The sequence below is a fragment of the Cheilinus undulatus genome, linkage group 19 (assembly GCF_018320785.1).
Source record: "Cheilinus undulatus linkage group 19, ASM1832078v1, whole genome shotgun sequence".
Classification (NCBI taxonomy): domain Eukaryota; kingdom Metazoa; phylum Chordata; class Actinopteri; order Labriformes; family Labridae; genus Cheilinus; species Cheilinus undulatus.
Genome location: NC_054883.1, coordinates 7,436,494 through 7,460,320, shown reverse-complemented (window position 1 = coordinate 7,460,320; position 23,827 = coordinate 7,436,494). Strand labels below are relative to the sequence as shown.

Here is a 23,827-nt window from a genome sequence, read left to right as displayed (position 1 = left end):
TACATATGGCTTTCATATTTATGATGCACATACATTTAACATTCATGATTTGGATGCACATATCTGTTCTCAATTGGGTCTTGAAGATTGATTGCATTAAATGTGATTAATGAAGATCCACGATTATTGCACTATTTTTTCTGCACCCTGTATTTCCTTTAAGAGTCAAAAGAAGTTCCCCCCTTTCTATTGACAGGTGGTCTTTCGAGATGAATAGCAGCATCCCCCTGTAAAAATTGTCATATTGTCTCAGAAAACAATATAACACTTTTTAAAAATTTGGCAGCCATATTTAGACCATATCGGTACATCTCTTACACTAATACTTATATGGGGGGGGGGTCCTCCTTTTCTTTTTCTCTTCTTTTTGACAGGGTAAGGAAGTTTATCCTTTACTCCTTACCTTAAGTTTTGTCTATATACTGTTGGTATATTTCTATGTTGTATACATTGCAAAACTGAAAATAAAATAATCAAAAGAAAAAAAGATTCATAGTAAGTGCCTTTTTCTGTGGTGAAGTTGATGCAGGAATCTTTATTCTACCTTTAAAAGCAGACCTATACCCAAACAGGAGGTCAAATACTGTTTATATGTTTAAAAATATATTAATTTTCTGACAGCCCTAGTTCATTTATAACTTTTTGTGTACAAGGCTTTATTTCTGATTTGTACTTGTAATAGAACATTTCTTGCTATATTCCCATATATTTCCTTGTTTTTAGATGTGTTTCATTATTACATATGATTTATATTTTATTTCCTTAAGCTCTCAAGTATTCATACGCTCATATTTTGTGTAGGACTATCTTAATTCTAGGTTCCCTAGTATAAAGAGCCGGACGTCTCCTACTTCTGATTCTAACTTCAATATTTTTAAATTAAATTAAAAATGTGTATCTTATTTTCTTCTGCCAAACAATTACATCATTAGAGATCACGCTTTCTTGTCATTTAAACAGTTAAATTATTTGGACGTCATGGTCATTAAAAATATTGCGTTTTATTCCCAAAGTACCAACCGGAAGTTCCGGTTTAAGCTAGTCGATTGTGTTAGCTTGCAGCTAGTTTTGATAAGGTAAGTTGGCGGGGGTGATAGCTGCCACATTTAGGGGTGTTGGTCTCAGTTTTGACAACCAGAAGAAAGGTAAAAACGTGAACATTGTGTCTGAGTAAAAAGTTTCGCCTGTCATCCCTCAGAAAACAGCCTGCTTTCCTCAAACTTTTGGCGTGGGAGAACCAGAGTCCACACTGAATGGCTGAGGGCTCCTCAGGTAACGTTGGCTTACACTGCGCTAAAATAACCTAGCAATAAAATAAGCGTGTGCTGCCGCTGTTCTTAATATAAAGGTTAGCCTGTATCACTCTTTAAAGCTGGACTGCCACTAAAACTTGTTTCCTAACTTTCACACAGTCTGTTTATTTAGTAGTACAGCTTACATAGTTAGCATTAGCTAACATAAACTTTCGGCTAACAGTGTAAAGCTGACCTAGCAACTGATATTTGAATAAGTTAATCATTAAACAAACATACTCCAGTACCTAAATGTTGTTAACTTGAGCCACTCATGCCAGTGCTACAAGGCTATTCACAGGTGACGTGACAGGGAACTCTGAAAGCTAACATTACACCTGATTTGAATTACGTCATAGTATAAGGTGCTAATGCGCATGTAACTAGCCTGTTAGCCTGTAGCAGTGTATGTAATAGATTTGACATTACGTCATATGAGCTGTGTCAAAGTTTGAAAGGTAACTAGCTACCTACCATGTATTATTTAGTGCTGGAATACATTTGTGGATGATGTAGCATGAAAGAAGGCTCGACTTGCATCTTATAGATGATTTGTTAAAATAAAAAAAAAGACATTTCTCTGAAATTAACCCATAAATCTTATCCAGCTGAAAAAGTTAGGGACAAATGTAGATGTGAATCATAGTTTTCGTAATGAATGCTTTGACATTGTCTGTTGTCAATTGTTGTGGTTTATACCAGCTACAAAGAAGTTCAGGAAACAAATACGAATTATAGGTTGTAATAATAGGATACAGAAAACAGCTTTTTACACATACTTTTATGGAACTGTGGGGTTCTTCCTCTCCTTTTGCTTTTGACTTTTCCAAAATCAAAATAATTCTGTGTATGATTTCACCTGCATACACAAATTAGTGTACATAATCCGTGATATACTATCCTACTGTGTATAGAGAAGTTATTTAATGTAATCTATTATATATATATAAGAAAGGGTTTTAGTGAAGTGGGGCTTTTTGTCTAAAAAATACATAAATAAATAAACCAATTAAACTCAACTTATGTCAAAAACGTTCAGCCACTGATGCACCATGGGACTTTAATGAAGGCAAATGAAGTCCGATGTCCAGAAGGTCTGCGTTAGGTGCCAACAGTGTTTGATCACCCAGCCAAACTGCAATGCTAATAATGAAAACTATTTTTTTTAACAAATAATTTGCAAAATATATTCTAAATAAAGAAAACCACCCAAAAACAATCAAACAAAATTGACAAAGTAATAAGCAAACTATAAAAAATACAAATAAATATATCTGTCCGTGGTGGTAAGAAAATCCCAATGTAGGTGTGTTTAAAGGAGAAATATTATTAAAATGACAGAAAAATACAACTAGGGTGAAATAAGTATCTTTAGTTATCATAATTTCAAATATTTTGTAGACTACACATTACATACTTTGCTATTTTCCTCCCTCCACTAGGGAATTCCTCTTTCTTCTATACTGCAAGATTTTAGGTCCTGTTACTGGTGAAAACTTTTGTCTGTGCAACTTTAATTTATTCAGTTTTATTCATTTATCATGTTTATTAGCAATTAAACCACTTGGGAGGATTTTTTGTGGCTATTAAACAGGCTGAATTTTAACAGCTGCCTCTTCTTGACTCACAAGAGGCAACAAGATATTCAGTAGGATGACTGATTATTTCTGTTGACTGTTTTTAACTATTGTAAAAGCCAATACATGGTAGATGTATACAGAAATATGATTACAAGCCACCAAAACAGACTTATTTCTTACAAATATGTTGAATGGTGTTTTTGGTTTTATTCCAAAAAGAAAAAGAATTAACTTTTTAGTTTAAAAAATCATTACCCAAGGACAAAATCAGCTAAAAAATAAAAAATAAAAAGGTGTTCCAACTCCAAATATACGCTCCTCTCAGGAGCTTTAAGACACAATATTTACATCCTGTAGGCTTTAATGTGTCATAATATTTGACTAATAGAGACAGTAAGTCTCTAAAGTGTTTATCACACATCAGATATGTAGACTACTGAGTCACTTTTACCACCCCTTTCCTGATTAAACAAATTTGCTGTATTTTTGTTGTACAGTCTGACACTTAAACTTCATATATATTTAGAAAGAATCTATATACCTTTCTTATTTTTGTTTATATTTTTTGTATGTCTTGTCTCTTTTCCCTATTTCTATTTCTTCATCACTGATGCTGTTAATAGACAAACTTTAAGCTGGAATTTTTCACAGGGGATAAATAAAGTATTTTTGATTCTGATCAACACTGTCTCTTTCTGTTTGCAGACCCACCTGACCTCAATCCAGATGAGGCGTCACATCAAAAACCCTACCAGCACAAACCCAGAAGAGGCCGGCCAAGACATGACAATGACAGAAACCTGAGAAATAATAGCTATAATCCTCCTCAGCAGTACGGACACTTTCACGAGGGCCCATTTAGCCATGATCACTCAAATTATGCATTTTATCATCATCATCCTCCTTACCAAGGAGAGGATGGATCCAGAAGGAGAGGCAGAGGTAGGGGGAGGAGAGATGGGAATAGAAATGAGAATTACGGTGGCTCCGGTTCCTGGTGGCAGAGACAAGGAGAAGATTATGGACCTAACAGAGGTGCAGGGGGTGGTCGCTCAGGAGGACATCCTATGGATGGACCTGATGGACCCAACTGGCGCAGAGAGGATGAAGGTAAACATTTGGAACAAACTAATGGAGATCAGGCTAAAAGACCCAGAAAGTTTAGCCAGGAGCCAAGGAGAGGACAGCAGAATGGTAAAGGGCCTTACTTAAGGGAGAAAAACAGCGGAGCAGCAGGAGGAGAAAACCCCCCTTCCAACATCAGGAGCAGCAGGACAGGTTCAGACACTCAGCATGAAGACCATCAGATGAAGAAAACTGAGGTGAAGAAACGACAAGGACCAATCAAACCACCCAAACCACAATCTCAGGAGGAAGCAGGCTCAGAGAGGACGGCCAGTGGTCAGGAAGACTCGGGCAACACTAAACCATTTCAGGACATTAAGGCTAACTCTGGAAGAGGCTCTGGACAACATACGCCCTTTTCGGCTAGAGGGGGGAGAAAAAGTCATCATCAAAACCACAGACAGGGTCAGAGGAACTGGAACAGGGTACCAGAGAGCAAAGAGACCCAGACAGGTTAGACCATAAACTTCCTTTAAAAATGTTAATCACTCTAACTTTTTGACTGTAGCTTCAGAATCACATGACTTCAAGATAAATCAACATAATCCATCATTTTTCTGGTGTTTTTATGACCTCTTGGTAAATGTGCGTGCCGCTTTTTAAAAAGAGTTATGAGATTTAATGTTAAAGATTATTGTCAGGTGTCCCTTCTCCTAAAATGTCACTTAAACTTGTTGACATCTACCCAATGAAAAACCTCCTCTTTAAAAAGGAAATTAAGTATATTAATTTACCAGCATTAAATTGATGCACATCGATATCACATCATTTGCCAGTGGGCTAGTGTCTGTCAACATTTATGATATCACCTGAAACTGATGTTCAGCAGATACATTTGTACATCCCTGCTGTTGTTAATATTCTGTGTGTTCTACCAGAGCCTGAAAGTAAGTTTTTATTCTGTGATGGAGCTGCCTCAGGGGCTTTAAGGTAAAAGAAGTTGAATGTTGGTGATTTATCTGAATCCCTTTGACTTCTCTCATCCTTAGGGTGTCTTATTGAACAGCTGTCTGAGGAGAAGTACGAGTGCATGGTTTGCTGTGACATCATCCGGCTCATGGCCCCTGTGTGGAGCTGCCAGAGCTGCTACCATGTCTTCCACCTGAACTGCATCAAGAAATGGGCTCGTTCTCCAGCCTCTCAGGCAGACGGTAAAACCATCAACAAACATCTGGATTTTTCACTGTTGGCGGCGCTGACCCACTTCACTCTGCTTGGTTAGAAACACCCATTACCATTGTTGTTGGACAGTGCCTATTTTCAATGCTTCTGCTGCATCAGCAGTGGGCCTATGCTCATTCCAGTTTAGTTCAATAGGAGAAAAAGGCTGCTTTAATTGTGTTATAAACTTTGTTGAAGTATGTTTGTCATACTAAATTAAAATTATGTCTTCAGATTCAGCTGAAGGTTGGCGTTGTCCGGCCTGTCAACACGTTGCACTGAAACCACCAACCTCCTACACTTGCTTCTGTGGTGAGTGACTGTTTGATTCACACTCTTAAAAACACATTTAAAACAATAATATATTTAATACTAGCTTAGATAACTTTAATATATCATTATGTCCATTCTTCCCCATTTTCAAGACACCTTTTACAACAGGTGTAACAGTCAGAGGTCTATGTTTGGTTCATAGCTCGGTTTAGGGATTCTGTTTTGGAAAAAGGCAACATAAAAACAATGGTGAATAAGCTGAGGAGAAGGATACGAAGCCAGCGAGTGTTGTAGCTCCACTGCTCTTCCTACTGAAGCTAAATTTACCCCTCCATGTGTTGTGTTGTGTCCTGTTTTGTTGATTGCTCTGTACCTGATAGCAAACAATTAGGAGCATTACTGCAGCCTAGACTGGTGCATAAATACTGCTGTGTTGGTCGCTTCTCTCAGTATGTTTGTTGTGGGACACGCACCAAACTGTGACAGTTCAGGACAAATACAAATAACCTTAAAGTCTCAGTAAAGGGATAAAAAATATATATTTTAGGTTTGTTGTAAGGCAGGTCACTGTGTTATAAACCACCAGGCTAAACTTCAGTCATGAAAAACATCTCTGAGTTTATAAAATCAAGCTTCAGAATAATAAAATATATAATATCTGCTCTAGCATGGTATGTGCATGTAAGTTGAATGAGCTGAAGCCACACCCACAGAAGTTGGAGATTGAGTTTTCTGGCACGGATCTCTCTGTTATGATGCGTTTAATGGTTTGTAGCAGATGGATCTGGGAAATTTACCTCACAATGAGCAAACACACAGCATGTCAATCATCAATAAAGGCAGTGGCAACAGCTAACACCAGACTGCATAGAGCGGTGCAGTTATGACGTAATTTTGTAGGCAAAACCCAGAAGTTAGTGTCACATGGGTTCCCTTGGCGGTGAGCCAGTGGGAATTTTTCAATGTTTTTTTTTTTTTTGGATCATCACTTAATATCCATGTCCAATAAAAGTCTATGAAAAGTTCATGTTTTTTTCATTAAGATAATCTTCATAAATTGATAATATAAGCATCATATTTGGTTTGTTAATATTATTGACTTAAGTTAAAAGCTAATTTTATGCTTTATTGAACTACAAAATGGTCGACTGGGTTTAACGCCAACCGAGGATATGAGTGAGAGGCAGGCTTGGTTTCCACTCCAGATGATAATGTATAATGGTTCAGACAAATGCTGTAGTCCTTGGTAGCTGCCCTTTAGCAAACACCTTTACTAAGATGCACTTTTCAGATATATTTTAGATTGTAGGAAAAATATTAAATTTCTTGAGCTTGTGTTCACCACAGCCCTTGTCTCAGCCATTTAACTGAAAAATCCCATAGACATCCCTACAAGGAAGCTGGAAGTGGCACATGTTTTAGGGCTCATTCCTGCACCGCTCTATTGAGATAAACTGCTCCAGGATTTTATATCATTGTTACGAAAGGGTGGTGGGGTAGTCCCATCAAGACTAGTGATGTCATGGGCTCATTTATTTGCCATGCTGAAATAAAACCAAGCCAGGGAAGACATGAACAACTTTCTAACAGTCTGAATCCAAAATTCAGTCACAAATAGATCTCAGTGTTTTCCCATGTTTATGGCAACCTTATTCCAACGTACAGAATGTGAAGACATAAAGTTTATATTTCTTTTTACAGGGACTTTAAACACCTACCTGTTACCTATTACGTCTGCTTTGTATGGTGGGTAAATTCACAAAACTTTGTCTTTTATTCCACATTTTATTTTTAGGTAAAGTGACGAACCCGGAGTGGCAGCGCAGTGAGATTCCCCACAGCTGTGGTGACATGTGCGGGAAGAAAAGGAGCGGCATAGACTGTAACCATCCCTGTAACATGTGAGCATCAAACTTCAGTCATTCAAATCAGTATTTTGGTCATCTCCTTTCTATTTTAATTTAGATATGCTAGAGGGAAATGTTATGTTAAATCTGCGTATCTTTTTTCTTTCTTGTTATTAATCCACTCATATTGTGAAGTTGCTAATAATGATTTGGTTCATTATTATATGATTTGGAAAAAAATATATGTAATAGTGTTGTAGTTGAAGATTATTTTATAAAATATGCTAAAACTTGCAGTAATTCCACAGCTGTACAAGTTATTTTCTTGAAGTTAATGCCCATGACTCTTCAGTATTGCTTTGCCTTTAATATCTTCTTGTTGAACAACACTATCTATGTCTCCCTTTAGCTTATGTCACCCTGGGCCGTGTCCTCAGTGTCCTGCCTTTGTCACAAAGTCCTGCGTCTGTGGAAAGACCAGGTACTCTTAAGAATACATTGCTCACATCTCTCCAAATACACCACTGGACATACATGTGTTTGGTATCTAGAGACAGTAGTTTCTGTCTTATCTTTGCAGTCAACCGATGCGTTGTGGTCAGGGCACAGTACTGCAGTGTGACAAGGTGTGTGGTGCCTTACTTAACTGTGCAGAGCACTCGTGTGCCCAGGTGTGCCACAGTGGAGCGTGTCAGCCGTGCCAGCTGCAGGTTCAGCAGGGTAAGACTCTTAGTACTTACAGACAAATCTTCTCAGAGATGAAATGTGTCTCCTGTTCTCTTTAAATCGTGGAGTCCTCTCACATGTTTTTGTTAAATTTCTTCAGTGTGCTACTGTGGTGTTACGACTCGTGAAGTCCCGTGTGGCACGGATAAAGAAGGATATGATGGTTTGGGGTATTTCTGCTGTCAGAAAATATGTGGGAAGTAAGTCTGTCTATTTTACATAAATTGAAAGGTTTTAATCCTGGTTAGACAGCTCTTGATCAAAGCTTGATGCTTTTCTCTCTTCAGGATGTTAAACTGTGAAGCTCACCGGTGCCAGCAGCTGTGCCACAGCGGCCCGTGCCAACCGTGTCCTCGCTCGCCGAGCCTGGTGAAGACATGTCCGTGTGGTCAGACACCGCTGGCCAAACTGCTGGAACTAGGCTACGCTGAGCGACAGAGCTGCTCGGACGCCATTCCTTCCTGTGGAAAGACGTGCAACAAACCCCTCGCATGTGGCTCCAGCGGTAAGAAGAAGGACAGACAGTGCACCAACAGGCTAAAGAACATATTTTGTATATTTTCACCCGAAAGCAAACGCAATATCCTTCCTTTATTCTTTTTATTATGTGAGTGCTGTACTCCTACTGCTCTGCTTTATGGATCTGTAGGTACTGTGTATATTTTTGAACTTGTGTTTGCATGTGTGATTGTATCTTTAATTTTAGTTATAATGTGAAATGGTATCTCATCATGTTTGGTCTCAATTCAGAATATTTTGATTTTCATGTACCAAGAAAATCAAAGTATTCTGTTAAAAAAAGGCCATTAAAAGGTCTTAAAAATGCAGAAATGGAATATATCTTGTGATAAAAGGATTTAAAGTGAATATTTTGGTCTATAAACTTATATATTTGAAGATTTTGTTCAGTCTATTTATACAGTTAGCAAATCTCATCACTTCCAAAATAAAAAAAAACAAACAAATTTTTAATCTGTCTTAAAACAAAACAGTAATACTGGACTGGTATGCTTTATTCTTAACTCCTTTTTGTGGAGAAATGAATGAATGTGCTCTTTTTCAGACACTGTCCATCTTTGTGAGAAGTTGTGCCATGAAGGTAGCTGTGGACCGTGCTCGCTGACCTCTACCATCAGATGCAGATGTAGCTCAAAGACTAAGGTACACAGAAACACCAGCAGAAAATTTATCAAAAGCACCAATGGCACTTAAATAAGAACATTTATAATGCTAAAAAGCTAATTCAGACAATCTGTTTTTCAGGAGGTCCCGTGTGCCACAATCCAAACAGAGGGTGAGATTTAATTCACAAACAATACATCAATTATGACATGAGCACCTGCCTGTGTTGTGAGGAATTGTAAATCTCTTTGTATTGTAGAGGAGCTTGTTTTCACCTGCGAGAGGCGCTGCAACAAGAAACGCTCCTGTGGAAGACACAAGTGTGGAGAGCTGTGCTGTGTGGTAAGTAACGAATCAGGCTGCACCAGTGTGCTGTAATGTATGCCATACAAACACTTAATAATGGGGATGAATATTTTATTTATTGAAATTTTACTCAACCAGTAAACCTCGTTGAGATTAAAAGAGTTTCCAGGCCAAGACAGGCACATGTAAATAAATTTCTGACCATAAACCACAGTCATACACAGAACATGAAGATAACATAATACTTTATTGATCCCCATAGGGGAAATTCTGGCATTGCAGCAACACAACAAAACTGAAAGGGGATGAATAAGAATAAGCAACAAAAATAAACTTAAGAAACTTAAATAAACTCAAATCAAATTTAAAAAGGAAGTATATACAAATAACCTGTTGTGCAGTCAGTAGCAGTTTAAGTGACACCAGCAGCTAATTATATGCAACACAGTGGTATGACATGGCCAGGGGGTAGTGCAAAAAATGGTCCAATAACAATGGGTTGTTATATGTACAGTATAGAGGTCCAAGACATATAGGTAGTATGAAGATATATACAGATAAACAGGACAGTTGGGTGTTTTAGTATGAACATTAATATCACTTATGAATATTTATGGGGTAATACAAAAGTATGTATGAGTTCAAAGTTAAGTTGAACTAGTATAATAATAAAATGTAATAATAAAATATAATGGAATATATGATAATCATTACATAGTGCATGGTCAAAATGCTACTAAAGATTTAAGATAACAAATTTCAGCAGCCAGCATTTGCCAAGATAAACCGTTATAAGTTAATCAAAACAACTGCAGCCGGAGCGCAGGTGGCTGAGTGGTTAAGGCGCAGCCCATGTACGCGAAGGCCCGGGCTCAGATCTGGCCTGAGGCCCCTTACGGCATGTCACTCCCCCGCTTTCGTCCCGGTTTCCGACTCTATCCACTATCCTCCTCTATCTAATGAAGGCATAAAAATGCCCAAAATAAACCTTTAAAGGGAAAAAAACTGCAGCCTGTCTGCCTTCAAATCATTTAACTTGTTTTTAAAAGTGTCCATAGAGAGCAGATCATCAAGTTTCAAGTTTTTTTGTAGTAAATTCTTGGCAAAATTAGCAACTAACTTAAACACTTTTTTCCAAGCGCTACTCTGACCTTTGGAACCACCAAGAAAAAATCCTGAGACTGAAGATTATAAGGCCCCGTCCACACAGAGACGAATTCAGGAGTATATGCAAAAGTTTTTTGTCATATCGGCATTTCATCCACATGGAAACAGTGTTTTGGGAGGTTATAAATGCTACTTTTTGAAACTGGGTTCCAGAGTGAACAAATCTGTATACGCCCTATGTTTCATCTCGGCATGGACAGCCTACTGCATCTTTCATGAAATGATTACATCATACATAGCATAGCCTACTTAAACTGCATGCACGGGTCCAGCCAAAACAAAAATGGCGGGTTACAGGTTTGTGTTCATGCTGCAGAAGCTACTGAGCTTATTATGGCTTTTACAGCAAAATGTGATGCTCCTTAACCACCAAGAACAACAAATGGTCATGGAGAACAGCATACACCAGATGTTCTTAGATTCACTGCAGAGCTATTATAATAGATTACACATATACTTCATAATCTTCTTCTCTCTTTCTGATGCATTTCCATGGCAGCGTTATAGCACCACTTACAGGCTTGGCATATAAACTACAGCAGGTTTCAGTGGTTTCGTGCTTATGCAGACATTTCCTGAAACGATCCCATTTTTACGGCAAACGTTTTCACAACGAAATGGAAATATATCGTTTTCATCTCCGTGTGGACAAGGCCTCAGTTCCGGAGGCATTCTAACTGTTGTAGGTCAGAAGATATGAAGGCTGTAGACCAAACAAAGCCTTCTAAATAAGAAAAGCCCTGTGTTTGTTTTGTGTAGACAAAGAGGACCATCTCTCACATTCATACAACAAACAATGATGAGTGCGAGCTTTCAAATTACCTCAAAGCTCCATGTAAGCTTCTGAGCCGAGGCATCCATCGTCTAGCACTGACTTAAAAGTGGCAACACCTAGTATCTTAAAATTTCAAAGAAAGGCAGGATTTGATTCTGAAATGTCTGAAGAAATGAAACAGCTAAAGTGATACTGGTATGGTAAACTCTTGACTTGGGAATATAATTCGATAATAAAAAAGTGGTATAAATAGTAGATTCGTAACCTTGCAAAGCAGATGGATACGCCCGTTTCCGTGTTTCTCATTGGCGAATCCATCTTGCAAAGTTCCCGTCTAAACTGTTTGGGCCCGGTTAGAAAGTGACAGGACCAACCAGCGGCGAGGGGCAGTGCTTTCGAGCAGGACGGAGTCATAATGTAAGGTAGCAGCAACGAGAGGCCAGTGCAATTATGGCTTAAGAGATTAGTGTGGATGCTGCTAAAGTGCCAGTTTTATCAGAACTTGATGACATTTCTTTGTTAAAGGAAGAACAAAGAACAACAGAGTTGTTTTCTCTTTTCAAAAACGACAAAAGTCGTGTACTGACATGTCTATAGTCACCACGTTTGGTGTTATGCAGCTCTTGTGAAGTTAAGGGGCACAGCTCGCTGGCGGCTACATCACGTGTTTTGTTGCTCTGACTGGACCGTAAAGATATGATAGACTGAACGCTCATCCAATCACCTTCCGAGTTTTTTCAATGGCTCTGCTCTTTCCCATGTCTAGAATTAGACATGTAAAACAGGGTTTATTGTTGTTTGCAGACCAAAAGATCCATCAAATCCTAAATCCTTTGTGAGACAGACCTTATGAATTATTTTAATCTGTCCAAAACTCCTCCTTTACTCATAACATAAACTCTTGTATTGATCATGATTGGAGGATCATGCTGCCTTCTCAGCACTGTATTATTATTAGTAAAAACAGTCTTATGTCCCCCATCCAGAAACTGTAGCCTATTCTAAACTCCAAATATGTCTTGTCCATCTAATGTTGAAATGCTGACATGGAAACAGAGCATATAATTCACCTTGCAACATAATTTCTGTTGAACAAACATATGCATTTTTCAAGCTTTCACAAGCTAGACTAAACAAAATTTGTGTAACTGCTTTCTGTCTATCCCTGCAGAATGTGGAGCACAAGTGTCTTCTGATCTGTGGCTACAAGCTCAACTGTGGCCTCCACCGCTGCCAGGAGCCCTGTCACCGTGGAAACTGTGAGCCCTGCTGGCAGTCCAGTAAGTGCTATAGGACCGGTTCATGACCCAGTTGTCACAAGTGCCACATAGTTAACAAAAGAAAAAACTACTTCTCCTTTTGGTATTTTTCTCTCCTGCGCTTTTATTTTTAGATCTGCTATCCTTCACAGTGTTTTTCTCTTTGTAGGTTTCGATGAGCTGACGTGCCACTGTGGGCTCACCGTCTTGTACCCTCCTATCCCCTGTGGCACAAAGCCACCAGAGTGTAAGAACATGTGTACAAGACGACACGAATGTGACCACCCAGGTGAGATAAAACACTAAACACTGCTGATATGAAATGTAAATGAGAACTCTGTTTTAACATTTACGCCTCATTTAGTGTTCCACAACTGCCACAGCGAGGAGAAGTGTCCACCTTGCACTTACCTCACTCAGAAATGGTGCATGGGAAATCACGAGGTAACTATCCCTAAGAAGACAGCATGCACAACTCTTTTTTCTCCTTTTCATTGTTGTTGTTTTTTACTGAGAATATTTTCTTCACCCCACAGCAACGCAGCAACATCCCATGCCACCTGCAGGACATCTCCTGCGGCCTGACCTGTAATAAAACACTGCCGTGTGAAATGCACCGCTGCAGGCGTATCTGCCACCGTGGCGAATGTTTGCCAGACGGTAACTGCCAGCAGCCCTGCACGCTGCCTCGTCCAGACTGCTGCCACCCGTGTGGCGCCCCGTGTCATAAAGGAGACAGCTGTCCACGCACCACCTGCACCGCCAAGGTACAAAACGCTGAACAGCTGGACATCAGAGCCTGAAAAATGGGCTACAAAGTTTGTGCAGATGGTCTTTGTTGCGTCTTGTTATCCCTTCACCCCATTCCTTGTCCCATCTCTTAAATAATGATCAACAGTGTAGCTCTGTATGCTCTTTAATCATTTTGGGAACAGTCGAGCTACCAGCAGCTGATGAAATCTTCTGTAATAGCCTCATAAATAGTTGACTTGGATGAATTAATAACATACAAGTGGGAGTCTTTCAATTCAAAATTTTAATAAATAAGATTTTTTAAAGCTGCTTGAATTTCTCTCATACTTTCAAAAAACATATTTTTCTTTGCAACTTTGTTTTAAAATCTTTTTTTCTTTCCTGTTGACAGGTGGCTGTGCAGTGTGACTGTGGCCGAAGGAAGGAAATGGTTGTCTGCTCGGAGGCAGCCAGCTCCTATCAGAGGTCAGTCCAACTACATATCACCTGTCTTCCCTTTTTGGTGTTCGGTTTGAACTTTAGCAGATTGTCTTGACCATGTGTACATTCTTAAAAGCACTGGTTGCTGCTATGTGAATAGAGATTTGTGTTTAAAAGGTTAAAGGTCACATATTATGCAAAATGCACTTTTTGAGGCCCCCCAAGAATCAGAAAAATCCACCCCACCCACCCACTCTTTCTCCACCTTTTAGAAAATGTGTGCTGAAACTAGCCGTTCTCAGATTTTCCACTTATGATGTCATGTGGGGAGTTAGCACCGCCCCCAGGTTTGGTTGCTCCTCCTAGCTTGGAGGAAAGTTCTGCCCATTACATGCATCCATTACATGCATAGAGCTCTTAAAAAGTACCTAATTAGAATAAATAGGCTTGATTTTATTGAAGATAAAAGTTTAAGTGGGAGCATCCCCTTTACTTGTTTTAGAAGGTATTACATTTTTTAATAAACAATTTCAATACATTAGAAATATTACTGCTTTAATATGCATATCAGTCTTTTTTCTGTTGAAATGCTCAAATCTGAGCTGATCTTGTACCAGACAACCTTTGTTTCAGTAAACGGATATAAAGACATACATTTTGGGCTTGTTATGGTATTTGGCATGTTAACTGAAGTGTATGGAGAGCACTGCATGTCATTTGCACGTGGGTTTGAACAGCACAGAAGACTGTGAGAGAATGTCTAGGACCATGAACACTCTGAGTGCCCACGCACATCAAAAACCTCTGAAAACACAACAAATCAAACAAATTGTTAGATTGAATGAAAATTTGAATGTGTGTGCCAAAGTGTTCCCAGAAATTTTGACTCCTGATCAAAAGGAAAAATGCAAGAAACTTTGTTGAGACATTTTGGAACTGATTGGAAGAAACCCACATTTTTTAGAAGGAGTGATTACATGAAATGAGACTTTGATCCTGAGACAAAACGGCAGTCAGTGCCATGGAAAACACCATCGTCACCAAGGATGCAGAAAGCACTACAAAGCAAGTCCAGATTCAAGGCCATGTTGGTTGTTTTCTTTGACATTTAGGGTATAATGTTGGAGAAGCGGTTTCTAGAAGGGTCAACTGTGAATCAACACTATTACAAACAGGTTCTAGAAAAAGTGTGATTTAAAAAGTCCAAAGAAAGAGACCGCAGTTGTTGAAAAACGGTTTAAGTCTTCATCAAGACAACACACCAGCTCACAGTGCTCTTAGTAAAGCAGCTTCTGGCTCCTAAACAAATCACAATGCTTGATCACCCTCCCAATTCACCTGATCTAGTGCTGTGTGACTTTTTTGTTTCCTAAGATCAAATCTGTGCTCAAAGGAACACATTTCAAGTGTCAGAAGTTAAGAAAAGAGCCACAGAGGTTCTGAGACAACGTTCTGAAGAAAACCTACTGCACTTTTGTGATCAGTGGAAGACCTGAATGCAGCAGTGTGTTGATGCAGAAGGGAGGGTATTTAAGGAGAAAGACAGTGACAAATGTTTATGTTCAGTAAAGATGTATTACAACATTACTTTTGTTTTTTTAATAGCCATAGCTCATATGTTGACTAAAAACCTAATCAACTGGGGCCACAGATAGCCTAGTGGTTGGGTTACGCCCCATTTACATGGATGGCTCAGGTTCAGTCTGGCCTGTGGCTCGTTCACCGCGTGTCATTCCCCATTCTCTCACCCCTGTTTGCAGGTTGAGCCACTGCCCTATTTCTTAAATAAAGGTAAACAAAAGCCAAAAAATAAATCTTTTAAAACCTAAACAACTGTAAGACTCCTATACAGCAGGTTTCTGGTGGATCAATCTTACCTACCCTTCAGTTAATGTATTTTCTGTGTCCTCAGATCAGATGCCAGTCAGTTTGATTGATCAAAGAGAATACAAGACATGCTGATTTTAAACCTTTTCATGACAAGAATGAAATTACAACAGTCTGTACATTCTTGATGAAAAAAGCTTTTTCATTGCCATCTTTTCTTTTTTAAAAGCACAGCCTCTGTACTTACCCCTAGCCCAGTTAATTCCCCCCGTGCTTTTGTCACCCTACCATTTCTGTAGCCTTATCTTCGCACACCTACTGTCTTCAATCACAGTCAATAAAAATTTAAACAAAGTCAGAACTGAAAAAGTCCAAGGCCACTATTATATTTCGGACTTTTTCACTGTGATATTTATCAAGCTTGTGTTTCAAATGTGCTTCAATGTCCCCTCTACAGGTATGCAGCCATCGCCATGGCCAGCAAACTGTCTGACATGCAGCTCGGTGATTCCATGGACATCGCCCCACTGCTCACTAAGAAGGAGATGAAACAGACCAGGTAGAGCAACACAAACAAAAGCATAATATTCCTGTTCTGTGAGGTAAAAGTAGTGCTTGACATGGATTCAGCAGTGATTTGAGAGGCTTTTCTTTGCTGTGATTTTAGTACAGTTAAGAGGTGCTGCATGCAGTTATTGAAATTCTCTTCTGCATAGAAATGGATTTCCTGTCCACTGTGAATAAGGAGTCTTTGCTTGAACATTCATTTTTTAAATAGATTAATCAAAGACATGCTTTTAATGGATTATAGCAGCAAGAACTATCGTCTTCACAAAAATCATTTAAGCACAGTAAGAAGGAAAAAAAGAGGTGTGAATCCAACACGCTTATCTTCTCAGGCTTGAATGTGATGAAGAGTGTGCCACGCTGGAGAGGAACAGGCGTTTGGCGGAGGCGTTGCAAATCGACACATCTTCTGACCCATTCCATGTTCGCTCTACCTCTGTATACAGCGACAGCCTCAAAGAGGATGCCAGGTTTGTTAATTAGTCACAACTCTGGTTGGTCTAATCTCAGAGCATGGTCATTTTTCATATGTACAACAAATACAGATGAGCAAACCTGCTGAAAACGTCCTAAAAACCTCTTTTGTGCCATATTTTTCTTTTAGAAAGGACCTGAAGTTTGTCAGTGAGGTAGAGGAGGAGCTTAAGAATCTAATTGAGCTGGTAAACAAGGTAAGATGGAAATAATCCTTGATCCCAGTACAGTGATGACGGTGTGCTGTTCTGTTGTGATGTAGTGCTCCCTCTAGTGGCTGTGCTGTTTTTGGGCAACAATCACTGAGGAAAATCTGATAAAATTATTTTTTTTTAGCTGCTAGACAAGCCAATCGGTTATTTTTGCACCCGTATTTTAATGTTGATAAAATCACTGCAAGGTAGTGATGGAACATCAGGTGCGACATAAATTAGAACAAAACATTGCACAAAGTAAACACAACAAGATGCAATGATATAAATGATCCCTCGAGATTTTTAAGCACAATTTTTGTGCAAAGCCTATCATGTTCTTAAGTTTAGCAGCATTTTTTGAGCAAAAGTTTCTTCCTCTGTGAAAAATTTCTCATTAATGTGATGAATGTATGAAAAACTTGACTACTTATCAGTTTGTTTTTTTTGTTGTGGAAAAGAAAGACAAAAACATCCAACTCTTTTCTGTAAAGCTGCACCAATTAGACCATGAATCGGTCTCTCTGTTGATTATTTAAACAGGCATACACTCCATTTCTTGTAATTTACTGTTTTAGAAAGTTTTCTTGAAAGAATATGCCATCTTTCTTTTACTTTCAATGCTAGTATTTGATGGAGTGCACCAATACCACGTGTTTTAGACTTTACATTTGGCCACTCACTGATACCAAGTACATATATGAATACTTAAAATACTTTTAAAGTTTTTTAATTATTTTTAAAGTTTGTTGAACTTACATCCAATGTTCCTCACTCCTCCTCCTGACTATCAACAGTGTACCGTTTGCTAGCAGTGCTTTGGTCATCTTTACTTGTGTTAGAATATAAACTGCTGACATGGCTGCAACTTTGCCTACAGGCTCAGATAACAAGAGGCTAATATGCCGTAAAATGATCTTGAGTGTCAGCAATATTTTGTGGGTATGAGTACGAGCGCGTAAGCTTGATAATGGCACTGATACCCGTTTCTTTAATCAGTGTCAAGCATCCCTGGTTGCTTTCTTAAATCATGTATGATTGCAAATAAGGAGTTTTTAGGTTAAGGACTGTTGGTGGGAAAAATACGATAACCTAAAAATGCCAATAAAGGCTCTGGAAAAATTAGATGCCTTTTGTGTGATGTGCTGATATTTCCAAACTCATGTTATGAAGTGTTATGATACCCAATTAAGCGATTAAATATATTTGATATACTTACTCTCCTATAATTAGAATTGACCTGTTCCTCCTACCCACAATTTTCACATACAACTGCTGCGCTACGCTCCATAGCGCCGTGGTTTTGCATCAACTGGACAGTAGCAACCTCGCTTACTGGAAACATGTCTGTAGCGCTGCGCTGCACTGCAGCACGCAGTCCTGATCAGATTAAGACAAGAGGGCAGAGTTCACGGGACAACTGAGTCCACGCAGGAATGGTATGTCAACAGCATATGGGGTTGATTCGCTGTTCATTTAGACATGATTCCATGATTTTATAGCTTAGCTTCTGCCTTGGACAAGTACATTATGAAGATAAAAGATAAGTGTATGCCACAAATAATCTGCTATTTCAGTTTTCAAAAAAAGTGGCTTTGTACCTCAGAATTTATCTCAATGGCACTCAGTGGCGTTGTGGCTCTGTGACCCATGAACCTCCTGGTGACCTTTTGCTCTTGCTGCAGGATGAGCCGTAATGTCGATATAGTAAAGATTTATGATTGGGATGGATTACACTGTGTTGTAACTTGAAAGTGAGGTCACTGTGATAGCCTGTGTGTTTTAGATACAAAGGTTAAAAAAGACAAACATTGATTCTTCAATAATGAAAGATGTAAACTTTTAAAAACAGTAATGGAAAACAAAAAGATTCTCTGGATAGCATGTACACAGTGTGAAAAACTTTTTTTTTTTTTTTTTTTTAGATTTATGTCTGGGATTTCCATGCCTTTAACTGTTGAGGACAATAGAGTCAGAAACAGGGATGAGAGAGTGAAAGGCGTGAGAAGTGAGCCACAGGCTGGACTTGAACCCAGGCTAGTTGCATACATGGGCTCGATCTAACCGATAGGCTAGAATGTAAAGTCCTTGCACTCTTGAGTCCGTTCCTTTTTTCATTCAGCTGTCACAGGTTTTGAAAACAAAAGAAGAAGTGCAGTCTAATTTATGTTAATCATACCCACACACTGATTCAGAAACTTTAATCTTTAGAACTTTTCAGAACAGATTTGATTATTTTGCATTTATTCGTATCAGTGAAGTCATTTAAATGAGTGATTGACTCTTTGGAACAGTGACTGCAGCTCCCTTTTTCCCTCTGAAATGTTACTCTAAACACTGTGCCTTTCCTATTCATTATGTGGTTGTCAACTATGGAGCATAATAAAGGCTAAAATTTGTACTCAGCAATGTGACAAAGAGATTGAATTGAAATGTTGCACTCCTTCTCTCTATCCTGGCACAGCTCTGTGACACATGAGCTTGTGTAAGTATATGAAGGTCTCTGTCAGGAGTGGATGGACCCAGCCAGTGTTTGCTTTCTCTTTTTCAAGGATTGAAAGAGCCACAAGTCATCTTCAGTCTTTTTTTTTCCTTCACAGTACACTACAATTGCCTGGTACCGCACATTTTCAGTTGAATAGAAAATGCATCAGACTTGATGTGCAAGGTTTTGATTGATTGATGTTTTTTAATTGGATTGCAGATCCGAAAAATACATCTAAAAATAACAGACTCAGTGAACAAAGACCTTAAGAGTCAAACCGAGCTTAGTATGCCGTTTTGAGGGCCACAGACAGCACTGAAACAACCTGCAGACAGTCAGCTCTGTAGTAAATACAAATGTGTCCTCTGTTTTAGAAGCCTGTTCTTTCAAAATCAAATGAATTCTGATCATTTTTTCTCCTTCTTATCAATATGTAAAGCTTTTCATAACCAGTCATAAACCTTTGCACATGCTGCTAACCACACACAGCCCCCTGCTTAGATACACCACAAAGGTTATGCATGCAGCTATTTTTCCAGCTTCCAAACTAAACTAGCAGTGGTCTGTTGTAGATCTCAGACAGGACAGCACAGCCTCTTTACTGATTATATCAAACCCAAACTAAGTTGTTAGATTCCTCAGGAGACAGAAAAAAATAGCTTCCATGTTTTTATTTTCAGCTTTGTCCGACGTATTGTTACATCAGGAGGGAATCTGTCAAGGTCACTGCTGCAGGATGTAAAGGAGCGTTTATCACCTGAAGCTCTTTTTCAAACAATGAATCACTGTAGCAAAGGGTTTTTTCCTCCTGAGTCTGCTTATGAAATGTTTTATCATCTTTACACCAGCCTTAAATTTTCATTTATTCTGTGCTGCTTCTCCTGACTTCATTTACTTTTCTCTACCTTCTTGTGTGGGCTGCTACTTTTCCACGGCTCAGGTTATTAAACTTTTCTCTGTTGATTTTTCACTGTTAAAAAAAAAATCTAATTAGCTTTTGGCAGAGCACTTTTCATCCCAGTTTTTACTTCCCCTTTCCTCATTTAGTGCAATAAAACATAACAGGGCTTTCGTGCTTTTTGAAAAGGCCACACATGCACTATACATGTTTAAAATGATGTGATGTGACATGAATGCCCTTAAAACTGTAGAGAGAATGCATTTTATCCACCCATAAACTATAAGACTGCCTTCTCCTTGCCTCCAGTTTGGCATTTAAACATTGCAGTCTTTGCCATTACATTTGGATCAGAGGATAAAGCTGCAGAGCTCAGAGGTTCACTAACATTACAGGTACACTATGGAGGTTTTTTTCCACTGATACTTCGAACTGAATTCAACAACTATTTCTTTGTTCATATGTAGATTTTTTTGCTGGGTTCTTTCATTGCCTAAAATATGTCCAACAGTCCTCAAGGCCAGAGAGAGTCTGGCTGTAATGATCCATGCTCTGTCATGGGTGTGCCGTTAATCCAGACTCGACACATTTATCATTGCCAGAGAAACACCGGAGGTTTTATCAAAGATTGTTGCATATGAAAAGGTAGCACACATGCAAGCTGTTCCTCTGTTGCTGTATCTCATCAGGTTTTGTGCTGCTTACTTGTGATTAGGGTTGGATATCAATAGCTGGGTTTCCGTTACAGTTTATTGCGAAATAAAAACGATATTTCTTAAATTTCTACTAAGTACAGTTGCACTTTGAATGTGTTTCCACTGAATGGCGTTTTGGGCATGAGCCTTGTAATTCTCGTAAAATGTCACCTCATGACACTCTGCTGCAAGAAACCTGGACGCTCAAAACCTGTTGTGTGTTGGCAGGGCTACATAGCGGTTGCCTTGATAATTTTGAACAAAATACAAAGGCAATGGGTGATAGCTCAGCGGCAGAGTCAGCACGTATGGCAAATGCCACATTTAAGAGTATCTGTATGATGTTAAGAAAAGTCTCATCTTCTCTTCTGTCCACACGTACCCCACCATGATGTCTCAGAGTGAACTGGTCAATCGACACCATATGTTACGTCTCATGATGTGTAAATGCAGAAAAGTATTTCCATTGCACTTTTGCGATACATTTCTATATTAAAAGGTCTGAAAAACCTCCTCATGAGAGCATAATAACTTTTTAGCAATATTTGAGAGTCCATTACTAGTTTTTTATTGCACTATTAAGATTTTCAGCATTTCTAAGGGAAATGGAAACGCAGCTATGGGGGCTAAATTGACACTCTGTATATGGTGCTGCTGTCTAAATGGTGCCTGAATCGACACCTATAAGAGAAAAAAATTGTTTGAAAGTCAATAGGAAAAAAAAAACTATTATATAACATCATTGAGAAAACTATACAAGACACAAAACAGAGTAGCACAAAGCTATATCAGGCTTATACGAAAACATGTGCCATGCACTCACACATGAACGTATTTAAGCTGAAAGCAGCAGTATAAAATAATTGGTTACATAGTTGAATTTGTCAGATTATTCCTAATAGTGTTGTGATTTTACAACATGTGACTTTGTATTTGAATCAAGCATTACACCAAGCTGCTGTATCTAAACTCACAACTTACACTCTCAGGCTTAATAAAAACGTCAGCATTGGACAGTCAGACTGTTTGGTTTTTAAGCCACTCTGTTCCTTTCCATAGCAATCGTCAGCTTCCTAACTGCTACCTCAGTTTTTGTTGAATTTGTGTAATAAGAAATTCCCCAAAAACTCCTGGACACAGTCTGTAGTCTTTTATTTTCAACGTTGAGGTAGACCTTCATCAGAACCCTACTGTATATAAAACGGTGTCATCGACATATGTTTGATCTGTGCCATGACACACTTTGGAAAGATCGTTGATGTAAAGACTAAACAATAGGGGATCTAGCACAGAACCTTGAGGCATACTCACTATACACATAATACACACTAACTTTAACACATTGTGTCCTGTCAGAAAGGTATGAAGACATCCATTCCAACGCTTCAGATGAAAAATTAGATGTAAAAAGTTTTGAGATCAGAACATTGTGATTAACTGAATTAAGCAACAATTTACTCAAATCTAGAAAAACATCCCCAACCACAGAAGGTTTCTAAAAGTGTGTGCTTATGGATGTTTATCACTGATGTCTGCAGGGAAAACAGCCAAAGAGAAGCCACTGCTTCAGACCCATGAACAGAGACCACCGCAAGATCATCCATGAACTAGCTGAGATCTACTGTGTGGAGAGCGTGAGCTACGACAGCGAGCCCAAACGCAACGTGGTCATCACTGCACAAAAGTAAAAACAATCTATAACAAACAGCTAAACGTTTGCTTACATTTAGGTTTAATAAATGTCTCAACAAATCAAAGTTGGTTGTTAAATTAAAGATGCTTACTTGTTCTCAGGGGAAAGTCGCTCTGTCCAAACTCCACTCTGACATCACTGATAGAGCGGGAGACGGCGGCGAGGGCCCCTCCTCCCATCGCTCATATCAAACAGCACATCAGCAAGTAAGTAACTGTCTGTGATTCAAGAAACTGTCATTAAAATTTCCTTAAATATGTCATATCTAAATTGTACACATTAGTCTTTATTTCTTGATGATGTGCTGATTTTACCGCCTGCGTTTGACTCAGCTATCTTCTCAATTCTTCTTCTAGGCCTGCTACTGGAACCTGGTCAAAGGTGGTCAAAGAAGAACCTATGATCGATTATTTTGATGTTCAGGATTGAAACGAGGCTAAAACAAAATCAGAGCAAACCTCAGGATCCTTTCACAATTATATCTGCCAAAATTTCTAAATAACCTTTTTCATTTGTGTTCATGAAAGATCAATCAGAATCCCTCTGGCTTCATAATCAAATCAAACAATTTCTTGAAATATCTCTAAGATGTGATCGCCTCCAGGGAACGCCCACACTTGATTTATTCAAGGAGGAGGAATTGAATAAGTCAAGAGTCAAGTGCTCCATTTGAATTCAGACATAAAAGTCTCCCACATTTCTGAAGATGGATCATTTTGCAAAGCTCTTGATTGCTTCTTCGCCTCCTTTGTTTGCAGCCATACCCTGGTTGAACCCGACTTAATAAAAAGTCAATTTGTCCTTATTTGAAGTGCATTTTCTGATGTATTTAATGTTTTTTTTTCACTATTCAATCACTCCTCTCATGAATTTCCAGCTTCAGTTTGAGGTCTCTGGCTCTATTTCTCAAACCGTGTGCCAGAAAACATTTTCATGTTTTGTTCTTTGTGTTGGTGTCGAGCCAACGCTTCAGTAGTAAACCTCTGAGTCTGTGAGTGGGTACAGTACGAGTGGGCTGTACTGCGGAAACAAAGCTTTGTTCAAAACATGGCTATGACCCAGATGTTGTGCTATACTTTTCTGAAAACTTTTCTGTAGAAAATCTTTAGTAGGAGTATTTTGAGGTCTTTTTCTGAACTTTTTGACCAGATAGGTAAAAGTAAAGCTGGACCATGCTGTTCAGAATGACAT

General features: G+C 38.8%; 1 protein-coding gene across 3 annotated transcripts; it reads left to right on the top strand.

Annotated features, from left to right (window-relative positions):
* Positions 1-1,029: 1,029 nt before the first annotated feature.
* Positions 1,030-23,441, top strand: nfx1 (nuclear transcription factor, X-box binding 1). Of its 3 annotated transcripts, none has more exons than XM_041814118.1 (24): positions 1,030-1,076; positions 1,199-1,272; positions 3,578-4,450; positions 4,987-5,148; positions 5,393-5,470; positions 7,227-7,332; positions 7,688-7,759; positions 7,859-7,998; positions 8,105-8,204; positions 8,292-8,509; positions 9,068-9,165; positions 9,268-9,298; positions 9,386-9,468; positions 12,546-12,654; positions 12,803-12,922; positions 12,998-13,077; positions 13,170-13,400; positions 13,778-13,851; positions 16,091-16,192; positions 16,533-16,670; positions 16,805-16,871; positions 22,482-22,627; positions 22,738-22,842; positions 22,993-23,441. In XM_041814118.1, the coding sequence occupies exons 2-24, from the start codon at positions 1,254-1,256 to the stop codon at positions 23,063-23,065; spliced, it is 3,225 nt and encodes a 1,074-aa protein (XP_041670052.1). In that variant the 5' UTR covers positions 1,030-1,076; positions 1,199-1,253; the 3' UTR covers positions 23,066-23,441. The 3 variants fall into 3 exon arrangements, with proteins under 3 accessions (XP_041670052.1, XP_041670050.1, XP_041670051.1); XM_041814116.1 differs by having other exon boundaries at positions 4,987-5,214; XM_041814117.1 differs by lacking the exon at positions 1,030-1,076 and having other exon boundaries at positions 1,083-1,272; positions 4,987-5,214.
* The last annotated feature ends 386 nt before the right edge of the window (positions 23,442-23,827 follow it).